The following is a 25,024-nucleotide window of genomic DNA, read 5'->3' as shown; positions in this document are numbered from 1 at the left end:
AAATTATACATATAGGCTGTTCACTTAGAACCAGTGTAAGAAAATGGGGGTATTATTTCATCCGTATGGCTGCAGCTTAACCTGCTCAAAGCAACAACAAGGTGACTCCAGTCAAGCTTGTTAACATCATTTGGGAAATACAGAGAATGGAGCTGGGAGTCAAACAGATTGTTTTTCGTGTCATGGTAGTGAAAGGATAAAAAATATAGACACAAGAAAAACCCAAATGTAACAAAACCACATAAGTAGTTCAAATAAAGTTACTTATCTTTATTTAAATTTTTATATTTAAGATATTTTAAAACATGAAAAATTTTATACTTGAACAAATATAAATTTAACTTATATACTGTATTATACTATTGGGGTTTTAGTGCACTAAAAGTCAATCATTTTCTCTATGTAGTTCAATTGAACTATAAATGACTTTCCTCCATATTATTATTATTATTATTATTATTATTATTATTATTATTATTATTATGGATCAGTCTCATGTCTGAAATTATTTATTTATCTTTTATTTCCGGAGTTCAAATACTGGCATTTGATTGGTGCAGCGTACTCGCAACCAGCCAATCAGATAAACGTCACCTGCTGCCACCTGCTGAGCGAAAGCTAACTGGTAACTTTTGTCCGTTGTCTGTTAAAACAGACGTTAATATCTCTGTAAATGCTTTACATATACAGTTTATGAGTGTCTTGGTGTCTAAACGTAGCGTAACAAAAAAAATATAATTAAATATAAAAGTTTTTTTTGTTGTTGTTTTGTTTTTTAAAAAAGCCAGGTAAATTAGTTTAGCTTTAGCTAAAAGCACTTAGCTAATGGCCGTTAGTGTAGCTAAGCTCGCGATATTTGAAACTCTACATACAACCCAGTAACAGCTGAGACATTAATCTATAATTTCCTTTATCTTGAAACTGTTAACTGATTTTGTAGAGTTTAAGTCCTAGTAGGCTACAGGTAAAACCCTCGAGAGCTGACCAACTAGTTACCATAGAAATAAAAATCGCTGGGAGTTGGAGTTTCGGTAACGTAAAAATAATCCTTGGACGTTTTTTGAAGTTTTTGTATATTTAAGGTAATAAAAACCTATATTACTAATATTCACAGTGCCTTATCTGAAGACCAAGAACAGTTTAAAAGTGTAATTTCACATTAAGAGAATCACCAATAACAAAACTAGTGATTTTTGAGTTGAATAATTCATTCAGTACAGTTGTATTTCCTCTCAATGGTTAAGGTTTATAATACCTGTATACCACCAATACTTTCCACAGCCTTGCCCATGTCTCTCTGCGACGACACCCTCTTGTGTAACTTCCCAAAATGTCGGGCCAAGTTGAGCGGCTTTGCCTGGGTCACAGCCTGCTCACACGTTTTCTGTGACCAGCACGGGTCCGGCGAGTTCAGCCGCTCCCCCGCCATCTGCCCAGCCTGCTCCTCAGCGCTGTCTGGGAAGCTGGACATTGTGAGGACGGAGCTGTCTCCGTCTGAAGAGTACAAAGCCATGGTGCTGGCAGGTCTGCGGCCAGACATAGTCCTGGACATCAGCGCCCGTGCGCTGGCCTTCTGGAGCTATCAGGTCAAGTTCCTCTCCAAACCTCCACTGTCTGCTCATGTCCTCTTTTATAAACCCACCTGACACCTAGTGTCTGTGTCCACAGGTCCATCAGGAGCGCATGTATCAAGAGTACAGTCTGTCACGGGCCGACACGCAGCTGAAGCAGATGGAGAAGGTGTTGACCCAGCAGAACCAGAGCAGAGAATTGGAGCTCTCCGCCATGAAGGGGGAAATCGCTTCCCTCAAAAAGGTAAACTGTGCTCACTCATAACATTACACTACAAAATGAAGAGCCGCATTAAGAATTGGTCAGATTTTGTTGTTGTATTGTCGTGTATTGACGAGGAGGACAATATACTACAGTGTCCTTAGAAAAAAGGTCTCTGGTTGTACTTGACCTGCCAAAAAAAACATAATCGAACATCTAAATGTTGTTGGGCAGATGATGGAGGAGTATAAGAGGAAGTACAGTGAGTTATCTGAGAGGCTGATGGAGAGGAACAGACAGTACCAGAAGCTGCAGGGGCTGTACGATTCTCTTAGGCTGCGTAACATGGTGGTGGGTGTGGGGGACAGAGCCATGCTGCCACAACCTGCACATCATCAAGACTTCAACCCTGGTAATAACAGCACACCGTTCACTTGTTGTCTTTAAAGGTCTTTGCTGTGTGTTTTTTAAGTCTGTGTTATGTCCACGGACTTAATAAATGGTCAGTCCTTTCATATGCACTAACTTTACAAAACAGTTTAAAAGTTGCTGTTCATATACAGAATGAAGAGTAGGAAGTACAAGAAATGTGAATGTTCCCAGGTATCCGTTGTTAGTTTTAGATAACAGCAGAAACACTGATGGACTGACGACATTTTTGATCCGTAAAGTTAAAATGTAATGACAGATATAAAATATGTGTTTATTAGAGCCCGATTCTTCAGAAAAAAAGTAGCTGGCAGAAAATGATGTGCCAGTTATCGGGCCTGTTGGTCAGACAACACAAGCAATCTGACAATCTCAGCTTCTGCGTTTATTGACTGTGTTAATTAGACATTTTACACACTGAACGACAAATGGGTCAGTTATTTGATTAGGTGACATGTAGTCCATATTAAAAAAAAACTATTAGTTCCAGTCCAAACTAATGTTGGGCAGAGAAATAAATATTTTTTTTTGCTGATGATGATGCAATATGGACAATGCTAAACAACACAAAGGAAGACACATGCGTAGGTGTTCTGTTAAAAAGAAGTGCTAATCGAGACAGAACAGCGGGAGTAATGAGCTGATGGTCTGTGTAAGGGAATTTTAGTCAGAGCAACAATGAAGGACATCCATCAAACCTCTTGTCTGTCACTTAGGGGTGGCTCAGCAGGCGACTCCTCAGAGGAGCCCTCAGTTCCCCTCCCTCTGCCCTGATGGGGACAGACGATTCTTTTCCTGCTCGGAGAGTGACGGAGCCAGAAGCTTCTTCCATTTCAGCTCCCCTGCCGGGGACAGGGGTCGGCCCTTTGTCAGCAAGCACTGAGATGAACAGATCTTATGGACTGCTCTTCGTCAGGTTACTGTTGCAATGTTTTCTCTTGTTTTCACGTTAATTTATTTGGAAAGTGCTTTTTCGTGGTATTTCTGGTTGCGAATCTGAGCCATAAATTTCTTTGAGCAGTAACATGAAACAAATAGCTAAACTATTAACTTGTATTCCTGTCATTATATGTTTTCAGTGCAAGTAAAATACAGTGTCTCAGACGTCTTTTCACAGTCTGTCAGCATTTTATTGTGTGATTAACATTTGAAAAGTAGGGGACTAGGCTGAATGTCACCCGAGCTGAGGAAAAGAGAAACAGATGCATCACAAATATCATATAACGTGGAAACAGATACTACACTATGTCACAGGAACGTGGTTTATTGCCACATCAGGTCTGCAAAGACACATTTCCTTCACTGGTGTCCACTTGTGCTACAGTACGACTAAAGATAGGAGTTCTGTCATACCTTTGATTGATCATCTTTGTCAACTTGAACAAAGCAATCGATCTGAAGAAATCCGGCTTAAACCTGAGCTGCTGATTTGTTATTTGCTGGAAGCGTTTGGATGTCGCGTCAATGGGTTTGTCTCTGCATAGTAAACAACCAAAGCAGATGGCTGGACAAGACGGATAGAATGGATAAACAATGTAGTGAAAATGGTAACAGGGTTGTTGAATTGTCGCATTATCATATCGTAGTGGGACATTTGAATAGAGCACAGAGCCAATGTAATCAGCAACACCTGTGCTCTTCCTAATGTGACATGGTCAAATGCATTATTCAGATCCAAGTGTCCCCACTGTTTTAAGACACTAAACAAACAATGCTGACTTTAAAAGATTTTTTCCCCCGAAGGTAAACAAAAGTCACATTTCTGACATCATAGATTTGTTCATTCACAAAATAAGCCCATCTTTTACCCAACATCAACAGAGTACAAAAAAAAAAAAATTATAAATATAGACAAACGTAACAGGGAGGACCTCTATTTACAAAACGAGACATAAAGCAGGCACAAACTTATGTAAAACCTTCTTCCGAATCCAGCAAAAAAAAAATAACACTTGGTCCTGTTGGTCCGTGCTTGGTTCATTCACTCTGGGGTTTGTAGCTGACCGAGACAGCGTTCTGACTTTGGCTGCTTTGTTTCTTGCCGTTGACGATGAGGAGCAGAGGAGAGAGCACTCGTATACTTCGGAAATCAAATGACTGTCGTGAAGAGGACATGGGGAAAAAAAAGAAAAAAAGTGTAAGATTCTCAGATAAACATTATGATTTAAACAGCGAACAGGATGTGCTTAATATTTACCTTATCTTTATGAGTTATACTGTGTCGCTTGACTTGGGGTTCAGGAATGACTACAGAATCACCTATTAGGACGCCCCAGCTGTTGGCTGTGTTGTAAACCATCACCACTATACAAGTCTCCTCGCTGTCGATCATACCAAAAGTACTGGAGAAAAGAGAGCGCAAGAATTTAAACCCCATCTACACAAATCCTCAATAAAAGTGTTGTGCGCGCAAATGAACTGATGACAAGGCTGCACTTACAAGGCCATGCGACCCTCGGAGGCCAGGCTGAACACCACCTTTCCCAGGGCGGCCACCCCGGCATTGTGGCCATGTGTGAGGGAGGAAAAAGTCTGAGGCTCCAGGCTGCCAACGCGTCCGGCCGGGGACCGAAACTGAGGAGACGAGCAGGGACCTAAAGCCGACGTGTTGAGGTTTGAGAGCATCATCCGTAACTGTCGCGCTTTCACCTTGCCCTGCAGATGTAGACAGACATCACAAGTTATTGGAGTAAAGAGAGACAGAACTGCACTGTGCTGCCACCTTGTGGTAGAAACCTGGTTTGTGCGGTATCTTGTTCACTATAAACAGTGAACGCCACCAGGCTCAAAGGTGATATTTTATAACAACTGTTATATAACAATAAAAAGACCAGAAGACTCGATTATAGATACAAAAAAGAAAGGATGTGACCTCATTACTATCTAATAATTATTATAATATGGCATATTTCCTGTTTGTTTTTCACATATGTAATCTTCATTTAAAATGCTATTTTCTTGATTATCTAAACCTTTTTAGTCCCACTCTTAATACAAGTAAATGATTTTGGTGAAGTTCTTTCAAAACTCAAGGCCTAGATGTTATTTTACAAATCAAATTGCTGTTAATGACAAAATATAAACTGGCAACCAAGCGCAGTTTTCATTGTTTTGTGACACTTCATATACAAAATTATTAATTGTGAAAATGCTACATAGGAAATATTTAGTTAAAAAAATACCTATTTTCATCAGATTCTCTTCTGAAATGTTATGACACTGAATTACTGTCTATAATGTGTGACGTTCTGCATGTCTCATTCTGCTGTGAAGCAGAAAAATCAACATCGGAGGTTGGTAAACGTTCTTTAACATTAATAACGTGAATTCTAATCCGTGTGAAAACACGCCACGCTTCCTCTTGCCTTGTTCTGTATGAGTTGTGTGACTTTCTCTAGATACTCCAGCAGCTGCCTCTCTCTCTCTGGCGGCTCGTCCCAGCCCGGGTCGAGCGCCGCTGCTCGGCTGTAGCCGCCGAGCGCAGACCCGAACATCTCCTCGTACTGGAACAGAGTAGCCCTGTTGAAATGCAGCTCCGGGTAACAAGAGGCGGCTCTGTCCACATTTTCCTACAGGGAGGTAAAATGGGAATAAAATATAAGTGCAGAAATAGATTTATTAACTGTGCTGATATGCCCAGTGCTCCAGTGTGTGTGCTATAACTGCATGTGTACTCACAGATTGTGCATAGGCACTTAGAGCTTGTTGAGAGAATTGTGGATTCTGTCCACATGTGAAAAACAAGGACACGTAAGCGTTTCCCAGAATATCTGCAAAAACAATAACATAAAATACTCAGATTGTCTTTGAGCAGAGCAACATCATTGCATCTAAATGAGGAGTCTCTACTCACACCAGGACGTCCCGTCCGTGACGTCCAGCTGGACGGCTTGTCGGGCCATGTCCACACTCTCCAGCACCTGTTTGCCTTGTGCGGCGCTGTCAGCCGCTGGCAGCTGCCTCAGCACCATCGACAGGTTGCGTAGGGACACTTTGTTCTTGTTCTGCCAGTGTGGGAGACAAAGCACAGACTGATGAGTTCATGAATGAACCCCGTTTAAGGAACAATGGAGAAGAGAAAATAAATCAGGTGTTCAGAAACAGCCAAGAAAATCGTTTTTTTTTTTAAGGGTACGACAGGATGACGATAGAAGATTTTAAATATAAACGCTGTGGATATTTCTTTCTTTTCTCTTATCACACCTGCTGTAAGGCACCAGTGAAGCAGTTCTTGGCACCGGTCAGATCTCCTTTCTTCCAGTACTGCTCCCCCAGTGTGTTCCAGCCCTCCACCAGGCCAGGCTCCAGCTTAACGGCACGGGAAAGGCACTCCTCTGCAACAGCACTGAAGTCTGGAGCCACATTCAGACACCTGCCCTTCTGCAGCAAAAACTCCGCCTTGTGTTTGAAGCCCTCTGTTGGAAGTTGTAAACGAGTGTGACTGATATTCTGCAAACCAAAGTCTGACTGCATGTTAAGGAAATGCAACACTCACCTTCTTTCTCCTGCAGCTTTGTCAGGGTCCGCTCCATCTCTTGTGCAACGTCGCTTTGCTTCCTTCCAGCTTCCTCCACGCTGTGAGTCTCAAAATAGCCATCTCTGAAATTGTACAGTTCATCCACGAGTTCCTGTGTTGGAACATTATGGGAGGATGAGAGCTGGAAAACTGGGTCATGAACACAACAAAAGCTGCATGAAGTAGAGTACAGAGATAAAATAGGAACTATTCCTATTTGGCACCAGCCTTTTTAAATCTAACTGTAGAATATAAAGTAGGGCTGCTGACGTAGTATCAATAAAATCTGGGCACCAGTAAATGTCTGTTAGCGTGACAGCTTCAGACAGTTGTTATAGTAACGAGTCGTTTACGATACGTCCAGCTGACAGCACACAAAACTGACACGAAGATGAGTCAAGCGTGCAAGTGCAAAGGCTCGATAAGCTTTTAGTGTTCGTATAAATGTACGACACTGTCGAGGGGGGTTTACCTTCATAATTTGCAGCTCGCTTTTGTCCATCCCTGGTTCACCATTCTTCTCTTCCGCCATCTTTGCGTTTACCTTAGAGCACTTAGTCTGGTAGCGACAGCAGCGGGGGCCAGAGTGGCACGAACGGCACGAAATTACAAAAGAGATATTAAATATAAGACTCTATTGCCTACAAGCTGACAGAAAATAGTAATTTCTACGAGAAAACATCGCGAATGGTAATCATTTTAGCACATGAAATAGGATTCCGTGGTGCCGGAAGTAGTCCGTACACAAAACGAGTCCGGCTTTGAAGATTAACAACAATAGTTTGTTTTATTTGGTTACTCACATAAAATGTCAACGCAAGTTAATCAAAGGGTCGCTATTTATTTATAGATATAGACTATTAGACACCGTAGTTGAAAGTAGCAACAATGGTTGAAGTGGCGTCAGTTACCCGGAACCTTCAATCTATCGGTGAAGATGCTGGTCCGACACTTTTTGGCCCGGTACCATACAGTGTTCTCTTGAAAGGGCGGACTGTGTTAAACTTTTGTCAGCTACATATCAAGCGTGACTGTAGTTGGTGTGTTGTATTCTCGGTGCGCCCAGCTCGTCATGTCGGACACATGGAGCAACATCCAGGCGCACAAAAAGCAGCTGGACTCTCTGCGGGAGAGGCTGCAGCGGCGACGGAAAGACCCGGCGCAGCTGTCCGCGGGTACCTTCAGGCCAGACACAGAGAGGCTGTTGACATAGTTGTCTGCAGCGCTGCAACAAATCGTCATTCATATTAATGACTAATCGTTTATTCTGTATATTACAGATTAGCTGCAAGTCTCCAAGATAAAATTTCAAATCGCATAATTTGTAAAGTTACATGAACTTTGATAGCATTGGTTACATTAATTTGGTTTGCTTATGTGATGGGAAATTTAAATCCATTAATGTTCTTCTTTAAATTTTGTTATATTCTTATCCTACACATTTTTTTTTTATTTTTTTACCTCATATGAAATTAACAATCCTCTTTCCCTGCAGATGGTGCGTGCAGCACTGATGCTTCTACAGCCAGGAGTGACAGCCCCACGCCCTCAGCTCCACTCGTCTCTCAGGAGGAGACAGAAAAACCACCAGACCCCGACCTCGAGAAGAGGCTGCTGGGATATCTGTCTGATCTGAGCCTTTCCCTGCCTACAGACTCCCTTGCCATCACCAATGAACTCAACAGTGTAAGTATTTATCCCAAAGCATAGAAATTTGTGTGGAAAAAAACAAACAAAGCGGTGCCTCATGTGATTTCTTCCCGTTGTGTTCATTTCTCATCACAGTCTGAAACAGCTGTCAGTCACGGGTGCATCCGGAGTCTGCTGCTCAAATTCTCCGCTCAGGAGCTCATTGAGGTCCGACAGCCTACCTCAGCTTCTTCTACTGCTTCATCCTCCGCTTCCCCCTCCACAATTGTCGTGTCCGTGGACCACACAAAACTATGGGCTATGATCGGGTCTGTGGCTGGAGCCCAAAGAACGGGAGTGAAGAGAAAAGCAGAGGACCAAACACTCAGCAAAAGAACTGCCGGCTTCTCGCCTTCCCTTCAGAGTTCTGCGTCTCCTCCACGCTTGTCCTCCATTTCCCTGACTCCGGCTTCCTCCTCGCAGATGGCTGGGCCCTCGACGTCCGGGGGCGGCGCTGAGAAGAAGGGCAGGAGCAGTAAAAGCCAGTCGTCTCATGTGGACATGGAGATCGAAAGCCTCCTGAATCAGCAGTCCACCAAGGAGCAGCAGAGCAAGAAGGTAAGAGGGAGGACCGCTATGGCCACTTAGGCTTTCAGACAGCGGGAGCCGAAGTGTTATGTGGATATTATTTATTCTCAGGTGAGCAGAGAGATTCTGGAGCTGCTTAACACCAGCACAGCCAAGGAGCAGTCCATTGTGGAAAAGTTCAGGTCTCGTGGGCGAGCACAGGTCCAGGAGTTCTGCGACCATGGGACCAAAGAAGAATGTGTTCGCTCTGGAGACACACCTCAGCCGTGCACTAAGTTACACTTCCGGTCAGTAGTTTTAAAACTAATTGTAGCGTATTAACCTAGTTTTGGACTTGATGCGAAATATCAAGTGTAACTGGGTACGGTTGGGAACAGTGACAAATAATGTAATTTATTTTCATAGTAGTCTTGATTGACCATAATCATGTAAGAGAAAGTTGTGATATGCGGATGTATTTACAGTAGGTAACAGTGATACAGTAAATAACACATTTACATTGTAATTAAGGGTTTGTACTCCTTTTGGCCTGGAGGTGGCACTGTAGTCATTGTAAACACTGCACAGCGTCACGATTATTTGAATCAATAGGAGACTACCGTATTTTCCGGACTATAGAGCGCACCTCAATATAAGCCGCACCCACAAAGTTTAAAAAAAAAAAAAGGAAATGTACATATATAAGCTGCTGATATCTACTGAACTGATCAGTTTCCGAACGGTGCCTGAAACATAAAAGTAAAAGTGCTGATCAAACAAAACAGAAAAGTTATTGATTGGTTTATTCATCCTCCTCCTGCGCACTGAAACCACTGAAGTCACCTTCTTCAGTGTCGGAGTTGAACAGCCTCAGAAGAGCTTCATCACACACCTTTTCTGTGTCTGTGTCAGTGTTGCTCTCCATGTCGCTGTCATCCCGGGTAAAGCTGGCTGAAAATGATGCTTTTCGCATGCGGGCAGTTTTTGTGAAGGATTTATTGCAAAAAAATAAATAAATAAATCCACAGAAAAGCCGCATCTTTGCATAAGCCGCATGGTTCAAAGCGTGGGAAAAAAGTAGCGACTTATAGTCCGGAAAATACCGTAATCCTTGTTTAAATTAATGTGTAAAGTGGAGCAAGTTCTGTACAGATTGTTGGTTGACAATAATTATTTTAGAACAATTTCAATATCAGCCTGAACCGTCATCGTCTTGTTGAATTTGAAGAGAAAAGCTTCATCAGGTTTATTACACTGACCTTATTGGGTGATTGAATAGATACACTGTGAGATGTTCCGTGGCTCGGCTTATGGGTGCAGTTTATAAGTTGGAAAACTCTGGTTTCTCTGTGTGACCTTTTCTGAAAGTGTTCAAATTAAAGTTAAAAACCTAAATCTAAGAGAATGTTTGACTTCATGGTGTGTATTATATATTTTGTCATCCAGTCGCATCATCAACAAGCACACAGACGAGAGCCTCGGCGACTGCTCCTTCCTTAACACGTGTTTCCACATGGACACCTGTAAATACGTCCACTACGAGATCGACAGCCCCCCAGAGGCCGAGGGGAGCCTCCTCCCCCAAGCGGGGACCACAGAGCTCGGGCTCCACGCGGGCGACCCGGACAGTAACGTGGGCAAACTTTTCCCTTCTCAGGTGAGCAAGAGGAAAGGCAGCCGAGATGAATGTAGTGAGACAGAATGAACACAACGCAAAGCAAGATTTTTTTGCTTTGGTTCCCAGTGGATTTGCTGTGATATCCGCTACCTGGACGTCTCCATCCTGGGTAAATTTGCCGTAGTGATGGCCGACCCTCCCTGGGACATCCACATGGAGCTGCCCTATGGAACTCTGACTGATGACGAGATGAGAAAACTCAACATCCCCATCCTCCAGGACGACGGTTTCCTCTTCCTCTGGGTCACTGGCCGGTAACTAAAACAACCTCTTTGTATACAGTAGAATTTAAACAATAATTCTTACATGTTGTTGAAACTTATCCTTCCCTTCTTTCTCACAGGGCTATGGAGCTGGGCAGAGAGTGTCTCAGCCTTTGGGGGTAACTTTCACCTTTTGTGCATGGAGTCATCAGGTTTATTAGGGACGCCATCTTACTCGTTTCTCCTCTTCCAGCTACGAGCGTGTGGATGAAATCATATGGGTGAAAACCAACCAGCTTCAGAGAATCATCCGCACCGGCCGGACGGGTCACTGGCTGAACCACGGGAAGGAGCACTGCCTGGTGCGTTTGACGGACGGCCCTGCTGGGCCTTGAGGAACTTTACCTGCGGCAGCTTTTGTGAGTTCACAGGGTTGTGTATCTTAAAGGTCTTCAATGTAAAACGTGTTTGTCTTCAGGTGGGTGTGAAGGGAAACCCGCAAGGCTTCAACAGAGGATTGGACTGTGATGTCATCGTGGCTGAGGTAAACCACTATACATCTTCTGGCATACATGCATGCATACTGCTGTTACCCATGATTCTTTGAGCTTTAGAAGTGTCTCTCTCTCTTTCCGTCTCTCAGGTCCGCTCCACCAGTCACAAACCAGATGAGATCTACGGCATGATAGAGAGACTCTCGCCCGGCACCAGGAAGATTGAGCTCTTCGGCCGACCCCACAACGTCCAGCCCAACTGGTAACACGCAGTCAGGCTTTAATCTTAAAATCTTAAGGGCAGCCAACTTTTCGGCACATTTTCAAACGTCCTTTTCGCCCTTTCCCGTCCAGGATCACTCTTGGAAACCAGCTGGACGGCATACATCTGCTGGACCCCGAGGTCGTGGCTCGGTTTAAGAAGCGCTACCCAGACGGCGTCATCTCCAAACCCAAAAACATGCAGTGACAACGTGATCAGCGTCTGGTACTTTGTGTAAAGACTGTTTTTATTTTTTTATACTTCTTCTTCTTTCTTTTTTTTTTTTTTTTTTAATAAATAATGACATCAAGATGCACCGTCTCCGTCCTGGTTGAGAAATATTCGTGAACAAATCATGTGAGTCTGTTTTGACATTGACGGTTTCATTTCTTCTTTTTTTTGCATGTAAACAGCTTATTCAATGCAGCAAAACATTTTTTTTTTACCATCAATAAAAACACAAGAGACAGTTTAATACATTTTTTTGTTACTTTGTTAGTTAGGAATGAGGGTTCTTTCCATGCAGTGTGGACGTTTGGATCAATATCTGTTCAATTTGGGCAAATACAGACCAAAGATCTGCAGTTAAAAGGGATTTTAATAACACAAACAGGATTTTTTTTTTTTTTTAAATTATAAAAACATTAAAAGCATGGCTAACAAAATAGCTGACAGAAATACAATGTCTGAGGAGCTTCTTTTACAAAAAGGGGCAAACTAGAGTAGAAAATCTGCTTAACGTCCTCAAACCTGGTCTGCAAATATTCAACACGGTTCCATCACAGCGGTCGTGCATTTATACGCTAGGATTAGCATCTTTATAAAAGGGCTAATTCTTTACTATATTGTCCTCGGCATGCGTGACTTAGTGCTTCAGGGACCCAATGGTGGAATTAAAATCGCCTTGATTAGATGTTCATCATCACGCTGAAGGCTAACGGCCTCTTTTTGCCTCCTGAAACAGCCACGTTCTAATCAGCAAACTAAAAGCTGTTTAAAAAAAAAGTTTAAAAAAAGGAAATATGGTAGAAAAAAGTTTTCAAAAAAAAAAAAGATAATGCACTTATTGGTAGTGAATGCTTGTAAACATCTCTCTATGTTCTCTCTCTCGTCGGTGTCGGTTCGGACTGTCCGGTCCGAGTGGTCTTGTGAAAACTGCAAACCCAAGTCTGTTTCAGCTGGTTCCCCTCCTGTCCCGGTCCTCGTTGGAGCAGATTAAACACTGAGAGTTCTGCGCAGGCAGTTTAAAGGAAAAAAAAAAAAAGTTGCTCTGCTATTGTTGATCTCATCTAAAGGTTAGATGCGTTTGCTCAACTATCGGCCTCTGCGACACAGGTCCATTTGCAAGGCTCGGACGCCTCAGTAGGTGGCGTCCACTGCGTTGATGTTGCTGTCCAGCTGGTGCCTGAACGACAGCCTGGCCTTGGTGGAGAAGTAGATCTGTGAGCCCCGGCTGAGGCTTCCGGCTCCTTCGCTGTCGCTGCCCCAGGACGTCGTGGAGGACAGACGTGGCTTCATGTCCTCTATGGGGACTGGGTTCGGGGAGACAGAAAGAAAGCAAAGGTCAGGCCGCGCTGTGGCGGAACACCACCTCACCTTGATCTACGCTCACTTTTCTTGAGCTCATATTCACCTGCCGCCGGGGGACACTGCCTGCTCTTGCAGCGCTCCTTGCAGCGCCTGTAGAAAGGGAAGCACTGCAGCATCTTCACGCCCATGGCTGAGCCGTCTAAAGAGAGGAGAGTGGAGGTGATTACAGGCAACTTTCATCTCACGTTTAAGCTGAGTTATCACGGCGGCGGCACGTCTCCGCTGACTGTTCCCTGTCTCCTCCCCGGGTCACACTTTAATGGAATTATGATGCTGCGCCCCGGCGACATGACGGCTTAATGTAAGCTGACACTTTCACCGAATAGCGCGGTGGCCCGGCAACCGGCCACTCAGCCGGTATTTACCACGCCATCATCACCAGCATCCACGGTCTAATCCCGGGGAAAGGACGTCAGTGGTCTACGACAGCCGCAGACGCTGCTAAGCTTTCTCCTGACAACCGAGCGCAGATTACACAGAGGTGATCTGATGGAGGCGAGTCACGGCCGGCGTGCGCGCTTTACGCGTCTCGGCGGCGGGGGCTTAATATTGCGGCTTGTCACTCTGTCTGGACTCTACGCAGCCGCGTTTCCACCACAGAACCCCGTTCGACCTTGGCCTACGAGTCAGTCAGAGGCGCACTTTCCCTGAGTATTGTAGCATTGTCCACGCATCTGCGGCGCCGGGCGATAAGATAAAGCCAGAGCCTCACCTCGTGCCAGCGTAGAGACGCATTTGCTTAGAATGAAAAAAAAAAGGTGTTTATTTAAGTCTAATCAGGTTAAGAAATAGGTCAAGTGGAATGGAGCAGGGGGAGGTGATGGAGCTAGATGGTTTCGATTTTATCAAAAGTAGGCTGAAGGTTCCTAAACTCTGACACGTAACTGTTCGACTATAAAACGCCAGAAGCCTGAGAAAGGCAGAGGAGGAAATGCACAACGCATTACACGAACCGTTTAACCAGGTTTACTTTGGGATGTTTGGCTTTATGCAGAGCGAAATTGGAGTGTATCATAAGTGAGATCTGGGCGGTTAGAGCATAGTTTCACTTCTTTTCTTTGGCCTTTATTTAGAAAAATAGTGGGGAAAATGGTTTTCAGAAGGGTGGCAGAGGGTTGCACAACCTCAAATAGATGCAAAATGATCCCAAAGAACAAAAATAACCACCACACTGGTAAGAAGCCCTCTAGACATCTGTATCCAACAGTCTCATAATCTGCCCATGGCTGTAAACTAGACGGAACAGTGGCTATTTTCCATATTATTTCACATTTAGGATAAGTTATTTAAATGTGTTGTTTTCTACTAATGTTACACTTTGACTGTAGTCATAAGCCAGGGCTTTCATCTTCGCGTTCTCCCTCCTGAGAAAACTTTCCCAACCTTCCTTTCTTTTTTTACACCTCACTAAAATGCACTAGTCCGCCCAAAATCCAACCGTGCATTTGATTTCAGCCGGTTAGACACTAAAAACCGTTCCGTCACCGAACCCCTTGGTGGGGAAACCCTCCCCCGGTGATCCACCGAGCCCCATTGTCTATTGGTCACGGAGGCACAGGTTTGGGTATCTGATGGCAAACGGCAAAAGGGTGATTGCGACATAAAGAATGAGGGCAGTGTAGTTTTTTTTCCTCTTCTCGCTCTGTGTGTTTACAGTCAATTCCGGCTTGACTCAGCGAGGACGTTTCGCTGAGACGTGACACCTCACACACACGCTCGGAGTCAGTCAGAGAGGAGAGGCGTGCGTCGGCCGGGAGAGTCGTGACCCGCTGAAATCTCCCTGCCCTGCTTCGTTCAGGTGCGGCTCTGAAATTCTACCCATTGACTGACACAGTGGATCCATTATGTTTAAATGAAACTCGCGGCGGTGGTGCGCATTGTAAAGAGAAAAGGACGGGGACGGAGCAGGCACACACAAACACACACACACACATTCGCGTGCATGCACGCACGCACGCACTTATTAAAGCCCTGGTCAGTGGTGAGGAATTTCGGGCACAGATCATGATTGGCTGTGGGGGTCTGGCAGCACACAGCAGGCTGGGAGCCCGGAGCAGAAAAACAACCTCAGATGGCACACACACACTGACCACAGAGGGGAGGGGGAGAATTAAAAAAAAGGAGAAAAAAAAACACTGGCTATTGACTGAAGCAGAAAAGGAAGAAGACAATAATTCGTTTTTTTTTTAACGACAGGATTTAGAGTGAGCGAAGAGGATGAAAGCAAAAACGGTGTTTATCCGAACAACGGGGTTTCACCCACTCAATCAGTGCTGATGTGGAGTATTGCGCAATCCCTCCGGAGAGACATTTGGCGAGCGGCCCCTGGCTCATGGTTCAGGCCTGTGTCGCTTCACGTGTCGCAGCTTTTCATCGTCCCGAGTGCGTGTCCGTGCATGCGTGCGTTCACGGCGAAACCTGACAGCGCGGTTAAGCCGCTTGGGATCGAACTCGTACCTCGGCGCGCCTCAACGGGCCTCGGCTGATCTGGTTTGTGAACAGCGCTACCTGCGAAGCGCATATGGTCACAGTGAGGAGGCGACCGTCCTCCCGCAGCTCCGCGTTGTTTACTCAGCTGCCGGTTTACAGTCAGACTCTGGAGATTTGCGCGGGGGGGGGGGCAAAAAAGTGTGGATTTGGTGTCACAGGACTGCCGCTCACATTGTGTGGCATACCAGCACAAGTGTGTGTGCGTGTGTGTGTAGTCCATTAATAGCAGCACACAATCCGCTTTCATTCATGTTCATCAGAGGCAGAGTGGATAAAGCAGCTTTAAAATTGCTTTGATAACAGATCAATCCCTGAAACGAGGCGCTGCCTCTCCTAGCTCCTTGATTAAATGTAGTTTGAACGTCTGACAATTGATCAGATGGTCAATAACAGTAAACAGCAATGAATGCAATCATTCTGCAAAATCAGCACCTTTACCTTTGATGTTCACAGGACAATTTGGTGGTGACTTCCACATATGCTCTGAGTACAGTGTAGAGTTTAGGGACTGTGTGGAAATTATCACTGAAGTGCAAATTTGTCTGTCTTAAGAACAAAAACCTAAAACAAGAACAAAAAATTACTTTTACTATAAAGGTTGAGAAATTGTTAGAAGACTATATTTTTCATCAACGAGACAAAGACATCGAGTCCATTTTGGGAAAGACGTGGAAGAGTCTTCCGTGCTGATATAGGAGCTGTGGAGCTATCCTGATTGTTTCCAGGTCTAATTCAGGAGTAGAAGACCACCAGCTTCCATAAACCCATTGATCCTGAACCTGGATGAACAGCTGTCTGTATGTCTGGGGACATGGTCTAATCCATGTCCAAGAGGGATCTCATCAGAAGACAAAGAGCAAAGATTTTGCTCTTGTTTTGAAGCGTGCGACCATCTTGGGCTATGAAAACAGTCTTATTACACAGTATGGAAACTCATTTGATCCAAGTTTGTGCACTTGCACCTTCATACATGCATGTACTTTTCAGGGACATAAGGACACGACACTGACACAAATCTACTAGTGGATTAATGGGACTATTACACACTTTGCTGCGCATGGAGAAAAGAAAAAGTCCTCCCTGTGGTTTGACCTAGGAAACACTTATACAATGTCAGAATAACACGCCTGCCTTTGTTTAAACCTTCTCGTCTCAATGAAACTTGTAACATCCAGCACCAGCATACATTAAAGAAAGCACTGATTCAAACAGGTAGGTCACACATTTCTGTTTAAATAGCATTCTGGAAAAAGACACAAGAATAAAAGATTAACAAAAAGCAAACAACTTTCTGACCTATTTTCCTCTTCCAGTAACTCTCGTACAGTCCCTAATTTGTGAACTTTTACACTACAAAATCACAGCTTCACAAAGTTTGAGGAAGTTCACTGCCTCTCACTAGCTTTTGACATTGTTTTCTGCCATAGACTGGGACAGTGTTGAAGTGCTCCTGGAGACGTCCGTGCGCGCACACGTGGAAGGTTGAATGAAAAGCTGCGCCAGACAGGCTAATCTGAGCTTTCATCTAGAGTACTGTACATCACCTAATAAGCTGATAAGGACGTGTTTGTGTTTATATATTCAGCTGACAGGAAGTGGACGCATCTCACGTTTCCTCGTTGTTAAATGGAGATGAGGCTGACATAAGAAGCGTTTATGGCGCTCACGTAAAAGAGGGACTTGGCAGTGACAGCAGCACAGATAATAAAATAATAATAATAAAAAAAAAACTGAACTGTGTTAGTGTAATGAGGAACCCTCCCACTGACACACCTCCTTCTCCAAGATTCTAACACCCGTCTCGTACTTAACCCGTTTGCTGAATAAAACTTGAATGACATGTTTTATAAATCATTTTTACCCAGCAACAAATAAAACCCTTTACTTATGCCTCAGTAATAACATATTTAATATTTTCCAAACTGTGCCATTACATACCTGGTGAGATAAACGCGGACTTGCAGACTGTTAAGAAAATGTTGGTATTTCTCCAGCGACTAATCACTCTTCGCGTGCGTTCCTCCTCATTAAAAAGTCTGCGCAGCTGAGTTCTTGCACGTCCCGAAATCTGCGTCCTTACTGGCGGGGTGGGAAAAGGTTTCGGCAGCGCGGAGTGCCTGAACTTTAAATAGCTAATCCCCAGAGCGCGGTGAGTGGACACGCCTGCTTTCTCTCACCCTCCCTCTTTCTCCTCTTCTTCCTCCTGTGCTGTGCGCTTTCTCCCTCTCCCTCCCTCCCTCCCTCGCTGCCGACTGTCCTCACTCGCTGGCGCGCACTCATCACACGCGTTGTTGGCGACATATTTGGCCACCATCTGCATATCTGTTGATACTGATAACACGAAGTATTGTCAGAAATAGATGCGCGCTGTATAAATAGGACGGAGTCACGGGAGATATGCGCAGCGACAGATCATAAATTACTCACGGATGAAGGTGATGTGACCTCTTAAACTACGGCCACGACACCACAGTCCAATCATTTCTCCTCATACGTTAGACTGAATTTTTTGTTTTTTAAAGTTGACCAACATGTGGTGAAAGTCGACTAGTCGGTGACGTCACACACAAAAACACTGTAGAAAGCAGTGCTTTGCGATAATTAAATTTATATTCTTGACATGAGTACGTATTAATAGCGTTTCACACATAAGAAGCTACGGGGGCAGTTCTGCGAGGTAACTGAACCCTGTCTTCTCAGAGGCGTTGTGTTGTTATTGTCACGTGATTGGCGACTAGTCGACGTCATCATGGCACAGCAGTAAAGTCAACTAGTCGACTGTTACAGATACTCTTATTTAAAGAGATTAGCACCTCAACCCTGTTCTGGTCTCATCCACTCACACGCGTGTGCATAAATTAAGCTAAGCTAAGTTAAACTAAGTGTGTTTACTGCACACATATATGGAAATACACTTTTTTAATGAAACTGCTGTAGACAGCAGGCAAGGTTTAATATAATTTGAAACATGTGTGGTGAAAAGCAGAAAAAAAAGAATTCGGAGTTGTTTCTTTCAGCCTTCGCTTGGAGACGTGCTTTGTTTATACGTAAGCAGGGCTAAGTTTTTCCTGTTTAACTGCAAACCAAACATCACCAAGGCTTTTTATTAGATGACGGTCCCAGAGCGGCACTTTCATGTAGAGTTCAAGCCAACCAGTACGTCTAGTTATCTAATGGCACCAATCCCAGAATGGACACTTACGTGTAATGATTTGTATCTTGGCTAACGCACTGAGCATTTCACAGAAGCCTCTTTGACGTTCAACGTAGCACAGAGGACCAGCACAAGCTTCCCAGTATATGATGCTTTCAAGGAATAAAGGTGTGGCCAGATGTTGCTCCCCTGTCACCATAAACTCCGATGAGTCACGCAGAAGCTGGCTGCAGCCGGCTCAGGTTGTCTTGTACTCACGTCTTTATGCAATGTACACTACATGTGAAAACAAGTCGCCTAGAAATTCCCTCTACGACGAACGCGTGCGGGTCGTGACGCTGCACCCTGTGACTGGTTTTAAAGTAGGGCCCAGGCCTCCGTGGTGGTTTACTGCTTATTGGGGGCAGGTCACTGGTCGCAGGGATTTAGTCTGGTGGAAAGTTACCCAGATGAGAGCTCCGGTCCCAGATCTCCCAGGAAACGGTCTGTGCAACCGCAGGCTCATTTCCAAAGCGTGCTGTGAACTGAACCGGGGACTTACCCATGTGCAGATTTTCCAGCCCTTGTGGGAATGTCAGTCTAGTTCGGCACGATGAAAGTACGAGTAGATAAACATTTGTATTTGTCTCACTCAAATCCAATAACAGTTTATTGCTTTGGTATTTGTGGCATTTCTGAGCTAACAGGACAGAAGTGTCTGACTATAAATGGCTTCTTTATAATTGAAAATCAAATACCCTAAATAGGGATTCTAAATCAACATACTCTGTTAATTCTATTATCCTGGTTTCATTAATCCAGAATGTCCATTAAATTGGACATAATTAAATAAGCACCCCTTTCCCCCAAATCCAGTTCCCAGTTGTCTCAGAGTCATTGATTTCACTTGTATCAACTCCATCTGCTGTTTTAACCGACAGCAAAAGAAGCACTGAATCTGACATTCTGGCTCTGCCGGCGGCTGAAAGGTTACATCTCTGGCTGTTGCGCGCCACAAAATGTCTTGTCATCGCTGTGACACTTTACGTGGTACGTGCATGGGCCGACAGATTTACACCTGCGGATGTGGGTGAAGGACGTGCGTGACTCTGTGGGACATTGTCTCTAATTTTAAACCTGCTCTGTGTGGATGATTAACAGCAGGGCAGCAGGCTTGGCCCAGAATCCCAAAAACCGACGCGTCAAAAACGGGAGAATGCCAGAGCTGATCTGAAGTCTACATTTACAGACATATTAGTCATGTAGTCGTAAGCGACTACTAAGCTGAAAATTTAAACACATCCCTTTTCTTTCTTTTATGAACCATTTCCAAACTTGCACTGAGGCTCTTGGCTTTGCAGCGAGTCAAGTGATCCCTATGCAATGTCACCTCAGTGCATTCACGCACTCATTCCTCTCCTTGTAAGGTGACAAGTGTCCCCGCTATTCTGCCTGTGGCCTGATTATGATTATGAGGCAACAGTGTATAGCTTCCTGCGAGTCCACCGGGAGGTTCAGATATCAGGAAATGCACCACTCCCACTGTCCCATTGGCCTCAAGTACCTATGTGATATTGGAAGCTGTCAGCCGGAGGACACATTGTCATATTGACATCATCCCTTGTGTATTTTTGTCCCTCTCGTAAATTAATCCCTCAGTGTCGCTGCTCCCCCGGCGGAGAGGCGTCAGCGCGCACAGCAAGGCCAAGACAGAAGTAAGGTAGAAATTTAAAGCAGTGGCTTGTAGTATCCCATTCACAATCTAAAACTAACAAGACACAATGGCACGGTGGAGGGGAACGGGAAGAGTCCTCGAGCAAGACCTGAAATTCCAGTATGCACAAAGGATGGACAAAAAAAAACAAAGACGGATTCTGTAAATGAGGAGAATAATGTTGTTTTGTGTGAATGCATTTAGGTGAAGCAATACACCTTGCACATTGGCAATATGGTTTCATGACGCAAAAGTGTTCAAATAAAAGTCTCAAATAAAAGTTCCTTAAGACAGTATCAAAACAGTTATTTCCGTATTTATTTGTATGCATGCCTGAATGTATATGAGAGTTCAAAAAGTACTTTCTCCTAAGTCAAAAATAAAAAAATATATATAGACACAGGTTATCCATTCTACAGTTGCTTGCGTGTAATATGTGTGGATGTGATAAATGTTTCACGGACTGTAATTAGTCACCAAAAAGGTTAACACCTCCGATATTTCAAAAGTTGCAAAAACCTTATTCTTTTCTGTCTTGTAAATCATTGCAGAGCCCATCTGGCGTCAGGCGTTGCGTATTATGTGAAGCTATTAGGGTTGTGGTAAACACAGATTTCTTCTCCCTCAACAGTTTATATTATCTGGTTATAAGGTCACGAACTTGCATAGCCGCGGATGTTTAGGAGAGCATTCGTAGGAACTAGCTGCTTACAGGTGTGTGCGTGCGTGTGTGTGTGCACGTGTGTAGCCTCACGTCCATACTTCCATCTGAGTCGAGGGTCATTTAAGTGTAACCTTCTTTCATTTGCAGTTCTCTTTGCAGAGAGCAGAGAGCACGGCAGACTCAGTGCGTAATGTCCCTGCAGCCATTGAGCTGACAGTTATGCAACCATGAAAAAAATAAGGCATTCAAATTAGATTCCAATTAAAATTCAGCATAAACAAACTAGCACTCGCAGGATCAGACCAGTCTAGTCCTCTGTGAACGTTTTCTGCTCCCCCTCCTTAAATCCCAGATCCCCCCCACCTCCCTGTCCCCTGTCCCCTCCCTCCTCCGTCAGACCTCCAAACATTCCCACACCCACAGTTTTGTTGATTTTCTGGCTTGTCCGCATGTGTCTGTGCAGCCGGGACTGACTGGTTGAAGTCGCTCATGGCTGGTTCCCACCTCAATTATTTCTAGTCTTCCCCACCCCCCCCGTACAGTGTGCAGGGAGATCGACACTTCTCGCTCTGAGTGATTACATTACTACTGAAGGAGGGCGCGAGTCTAATCACAGCAGTATCCTACATGCCATGTAAATGAGCTGATTATACTGGATGTAGTAAACAGATAATCTTGGGGCAAAGTGCAGCTGATCTTCAGCCTTTCTTACTTTTTTACAGTCTCTTCACATTAAGCAAATGATCAAAGGGCTGTCAGTCTTTTCTCTGTTCATTTCCACAGTGTTAAAAAAGGCAGTTCAGACAGTTGAGATAAAATGTTGCTATTTCATGCCTTTTTACAAACTTATCATTTAAACCCCTAATTTTTCCATTAATATGTAAATTACTTACTTCCATCCGTAAAAATACAAATAAATGGAATTGCTGAACAAAATGCTTTCAGCTTCTGAAGAGACAGAATAAGCCTTGCGCAGAAAACATGCTGTTCGGCAACACGCCCGCATTTATTAACATCTGTATCAGTAACATAACTTACAGCTAAATGCATTTGTGCATGATATTTAAATTTCACTTGATACACACCAAACCGCATGAATTAAAGTCAAATTTAAAGCTAAAATAGTCCAGATGAGCTTTAAGAGAACATAAGCGGTTAGCACCCAGTTTAGCTTTGGCCATCATGATTAGATTATATTTCTGCTGGGTTCTGTTTTGCGTATTAACGGGGTGAATTACGGATGTTTTTGTTTACCTACAGCAAATTTTTTAGGAGAAAAATCTAATATTACCCCTTTTAGTTTTTTGAGGTTAGCCTCGACCATCTTAGCAGCTAGCTGCAGCGTTTTTATGTTAGCTCGTTAGGTGGTGGGCTATTTGGGGAAAAGAGTAAACAGAAGCATGTCTTAAATGCTCAGGCTCGACCAAATAAACAATTACCATGGTAATATAATACAGAGGTTCATTTTCATGTAATTTAATCTAACAAACATCCCTCCAATGTATTCACTTCAAGACAGTTCTGAAGCACTTGCTCCTTGCTGCTATTAAATGATGCAAACAGGAAAAGGTGACATTATGTCTTGTTGGTAATGTGTAGTTCAGGAGTAAATGATCACCTCCTGGGCTCATATGATACTACAGTTCCAGAGACAAAAGTCCTGTCAGCAAATTTAAGCAACTTTTACCTTTGGAAGATATTTCATCCAGCAGCCTGCGTGAGTCAGTTTATGAATCTCCACAGTGTGATTCGTCCTGGGTGTTTTTGCATTAGTAACCTTCTCTGAGGCAACATTTTGATTTAGTTGATTATTTACAATAAATACAACTTAATGAACATCGGATTGTTCAAAAAATTAGCAAATGACGAATATCTGGTTTAAAAAATGAGTTGGTTTCGGACGTGGTGAGAGAGTTGCTGAATGCGCCTGACTGTCTGCTTTGTGGCTTCTCCTCGGGTCATTCATCGTGTGGCTGACATAATTAGTGGGTGGTGGACAGTGCTGAGTTATCAGTCATGTGTGTCTGAGTTTGTGTTTGGCCGCCAGTGGTTTCAGCATGACTGCTAAATGAGGGTGCAGTTGCGCTGAGAGATCTCCTCAAAGATACAGACGTGAAAAGTGAAAGAGGGGAGTACGCTCCATATACGCAGGTTCACAGGAAGTTTTTTTTTCATCATCCTGCTTTGTTCACTCCATTTTTACCGTTCTGGTCTGTACTGGTCCATGCTGCACCCCTACTCTGGGCTAGATCAGTCCAGCCTCAACTAAGTCAGAGAGCGAGACAAATATAACAGAAGAATTTCATTCTGTTCCTCTCCTCTCTGTTTTTCAGCAACTTATTTGGCTTTCAAGCGTCCCTCAGAGCTTTTGTTCGCTTACATCAATAACTGTCCGCCACACTGTTTAACGGAACTTGCTTTCCCCCTCTGAAGTCTTTCAGTTCAGCTTCGATTTGCATGAGAAGTGACTGAGAACGGGCCCCTGTCCCGTTTAACTCCCTTTGTCCGACCATTCTTTTATTCCAAATTCTTCACACTTACTCTCCTTCCTCGCTTTGTGCTGCACATTATGTAAGGCAGCTCCTCCTCATTTAGCCGAGATGGTCACGGCAACACAGTTCCTCCTCCCTGTACTGGAAATACAAGAAACGGTTTGAAAATAATTTGCACTCGAAATGCAACTCAAAAAAAAGAAAAAAAAAAATGAAAAGGCATGCAGGAAATTTATGAACTGCCTTCTTATTGTGGCTAAGCCTATTTTTGAAAAATCTTTTACCGACATCATTAATGAGGGAATGGGGCCAGTGAAGCAGGTCTAATTGTATTTATCTGCAGTGGCTTTAGCATTAAGCTACAGCTTCGGGTTATTTGGTGCCTCTCAGGGGACTGTGTCTATATTTACCTGGGAGCTGCTCCGCAACAGGCTTTTAACGTGAAAGTTAGGTAACAATTACCGCGAAGCCGCTCCATGGCAACAAAAGATTAGGAGCTTAACCTGCACCTATGCTAACAGGCGGTGCTTGTGCAGACAGTTTACCGTTTGTGGAGCTGTAGTGCTCACAGTGTCCACAGGGGGCGTTCTGACCTTTGACCCTGTCTCAGAGCAACAATCCTGTTGCAGCTGGCTGTCTGACTGCTTTGGCACAGTGTGAGGTGAGTCGTTGACAGAGATCCCGAGTGATCATGCACAAGTTTCTCAACTGGATAATCTGAGTTAGCGAATGACACAGTTGGTGCCAAGGTTTTAGGAAGCAAACATACAGGATATATGTTATTATAGTCACATTGTTTGGGGACAAGATGCCCTGTCATTAAACCTGCCTTTATTAAATTACAGGATGAAGGCTGTTTTTTTGTGTGTTGGGGTGAGGTTAAGCTTAGATTAAGTTTTAGGAAAAGCGCCCTCTGAAAAATAAAAACATAGTGTGTTGAAAGGAAGCTACATACTTTATATAGTGCACAGTCCATGTCAGACTGTGACACATGTTTAGCGCAAGGCCGTGACGAATACCATGCAATGTTCTGATCAATAAGCTGTACTACAGAAACCTTTTAAGTATATTTACTGAGCAAAAAATATGGGAACTTCACTTTCCACTGAAGTTTGACAAAGTCATTGACATTATTTTTGTTTTTCTATGATTATATAAAATGAAAATGTATCTGAGATACTCAAGGTACAAGAAATATTTAATGATAAAAACATGCTGGGGTGGCGAAAGCAAATGCAGCAAACATATGGGCTCAGTCATTTTTGAAAAGAATCGCCAAGTGATGTATGGATTTATTCTGTGTTTATTAGATTTAATGATCTAATGATCAGAGACAAGTTATAGACAATCAAGAGCCATTACACTAACTGTGCTACATTTGAGTTGAAAA

The 25,024-nt window shown here is 43.8% G+C and overlaps 4 protein-coding genes across 5 annotated transcripts; 2 read left to right on the top strand and 2 right to left on the bottom strand.

The window, feature by feature from the left end:
* Positions 1-582: 582 nt before the first annotated feature.
* LOC125013077 (E3 ubiquitin-protein ligase CCNB1IP1) lies at positions 583-3,311 on the top strand. Of its 2 annotated transcripts, none has more exons than XM_047593378.1 (5): positions 583-625; positions 1,282-1,586; positions 1,669-1,815; positions 2,008-2,185; positions 2,919-3,311. In XM_047593378.1, the coding sequence occupies exons 2-5, from the start codon at positions 1,290-1,292 to the stop codon at positions 3,083-3,085; spliced, it is 789 nt and encodes a 262-aa protein (XP_047449334.1). In that variant the 5' UTR covers positions 583-625; positions 1,282-1,289; the 3' UTR covers positions 3,086-3,311. The 2 variants fall into 2 exon arrangements, with proteins under 2 accessions (XP_047449334.1, XP_047449342.1); XM_047593386.1 differs by lacking the exon at positions 583-625 and adding an exon at positions 851-1,082.
* On the bottom strand, positions 3,311-7,468 carry ttc5 (tetratricopeptide repeat domain 5). Its single transcript, XM_047593363.1, has 9 exons — positions 7,191-7,468; positions 6,698-6,830; positions 6,406-6,617; positions 6,056-6,206; positions 5,881-5,972; positions 5,568-5,771; positions 4,643-4,857; positions 4,400-4,544; positions 3,311-4,299 (listed from the first exon to the last, which is right to left on the bottom strand). Exons 1-9 carry the CDS (start codon positions 7,248-7,250, stop codon positions 4,180-4,182), a joined length of 1,332 nt encoding a protein of 443 aa, XP_047449319.1. The 5' UTR covers positions 7,251-7,468; the 3' UTR covers positions 3,311-4,179.
* A 193-nt stretch (positions 7,469-7,661) lies between these two features.
* mettl3 (methyltransferase like 3) lies at positions 7,662-11,861 on the top strand. Its single transcript, XM_047593355.1, has 11 exons — positions 7,662-7,893; positions 8,214-8,404; positions 8,504-8,965; positions 9,047-9,222; positions 10,361-10,571; positions 10,659-10,846; positions 10,936-10,974; positions 11,049-11,157; positions 11,274-11,339; positions 11,439-11,551; positions 11,644-11,861. The coding sequence occupies exons 1-11, from the start codon at positions 7,791-7,793 to the stop codon at positions 11,756-11,758; spliced, it is 1,773 nt and encodes a 590-aa protein (XP_047449311.1). The 5' UTR covers positions 7,662-7,790; the 3' UTR covers positions 11,759-11,861.
* Positions 11,862-12,131: 270 nt separating this feature from the next.
* Positions 12,132-17,747, bottom strand: si:ch211-237l4.6 (uncharacterized protein LOC446130 homolog). Its single transcript, XM_047593398.1, has 3 exons — positions 17,570-17,747; positions 13,185-13,280; positions 12,132-13,083 (listed from the first exon to the last, which is right to left on the bottom strand). The coding sequence occupies exons 2-3, from the start codon at positions 13,267-13,269 to the stop codon at positions 12,911-12,913; spliced, it is 258 nt and encodes an 85-aa protein (XP_047449354.1). The 5' UTR covers positions 13,270-13,280; positions 17,570-17,747; the 3' UTR covers positions 12,132-12,910.
* Between the last annotated feature and the right edge of the window lie 7,277 nt (positions 17,748-25,024).

The sequence above is a fragment of the Mugil cephalus genome, chromosome 1 (genome assembly GCF_022458985.1).
Source record: "Mugil cephalus isolate CIBA_MC_2020 chromosome 1, CIBA_Mcephalus_1.1, whole genome shotgun sequence".
NCBI lineage: Eukaryota > Metazoa > Chordata > Actinopteri > Mugiliformes > Mugilidae > Mugil > Mugil cephalus.
Note: the sequence above shows the minus strand (reverse complement) of the source record. Positions and strands in the feature narration are given on the sequence as shown.

Coding starts and splice junctions, on each gene's coding strand:
- LOC125013077 (XM_047593378.1), top strand. CDS start 1,290: ATGTCTCTCTGCGACGACACCCTCTTGTGTAACTTCCCAAAATGTCGG. Junction 1,816..2,007: donor AAATCGCTTCCCTCAAAAAG/GTAAACTGTGCT, acceptor GTTGTTGGGCAG/ATGATGGAGGAGTATAAGAG. Junction 2,186..2,918: donor TCATCAAGACTTCAACCCTG/GTAATAACAGCA, acceptor TCTGTCACTTAG/GGGTGGCTCAGCAGGCGACT.
- ttc5 (XM_047593363.1), bottom strand. CDS start 7,250: ATGGCGGAAGAGAAGAATGGTGAACCAGGGATGGACAAAAGCGAGCTG. Junction 4,858..5,567: donor CACAACTCATACAGAACAAG/GCAAGAGGAAGC, acceptor CTACATCTGCAG/GGCAAGGTGAAAGCGCGACA. Junction 4,545..4,642: donor TCCGAGGGTCGCATGGCCTT/GTAAGTGCAGCC, acceptor TCTTTTCTCCAG/TACTTTTGGTATGATCGACA.
- mettl3 (XM_047593355.1), top strand. CDS start 7,791: ATGTCGGACACATGGAGCAACATCCAGGCGCACAAAAAGCAGCTGGAC. Junction 7,894..8,213: donor CCCGGCGCAGCTGTCCGCGG/GTACCTTCAGGC, acceptor CTTTCCCTGCAG/ATGGTGCGTGCAGCACTGAT. Junction 10,572..10,658: donor GCAAACTTTTCCCTTCTCAG/GTGAGCAAGAGG, acceptor TTTGGTTCCCAG/TGGATTTGCTGTGATATCCG.
- si:ch211-237l4.6 (XM_047593398.1), bottom strand. CDS start 13,269: ATGGGCGTGAAGATGCTGCAGTGCTTCCCTTTCTACAGGCGCTGCAAG. Junction 13,084..13,184: donor GCAGTGTCCCCCGGCGGCAG/GTGAATATGAGC, acceptor CCCCGAACCCAG/TCCCCATAGAGGACATGAAG.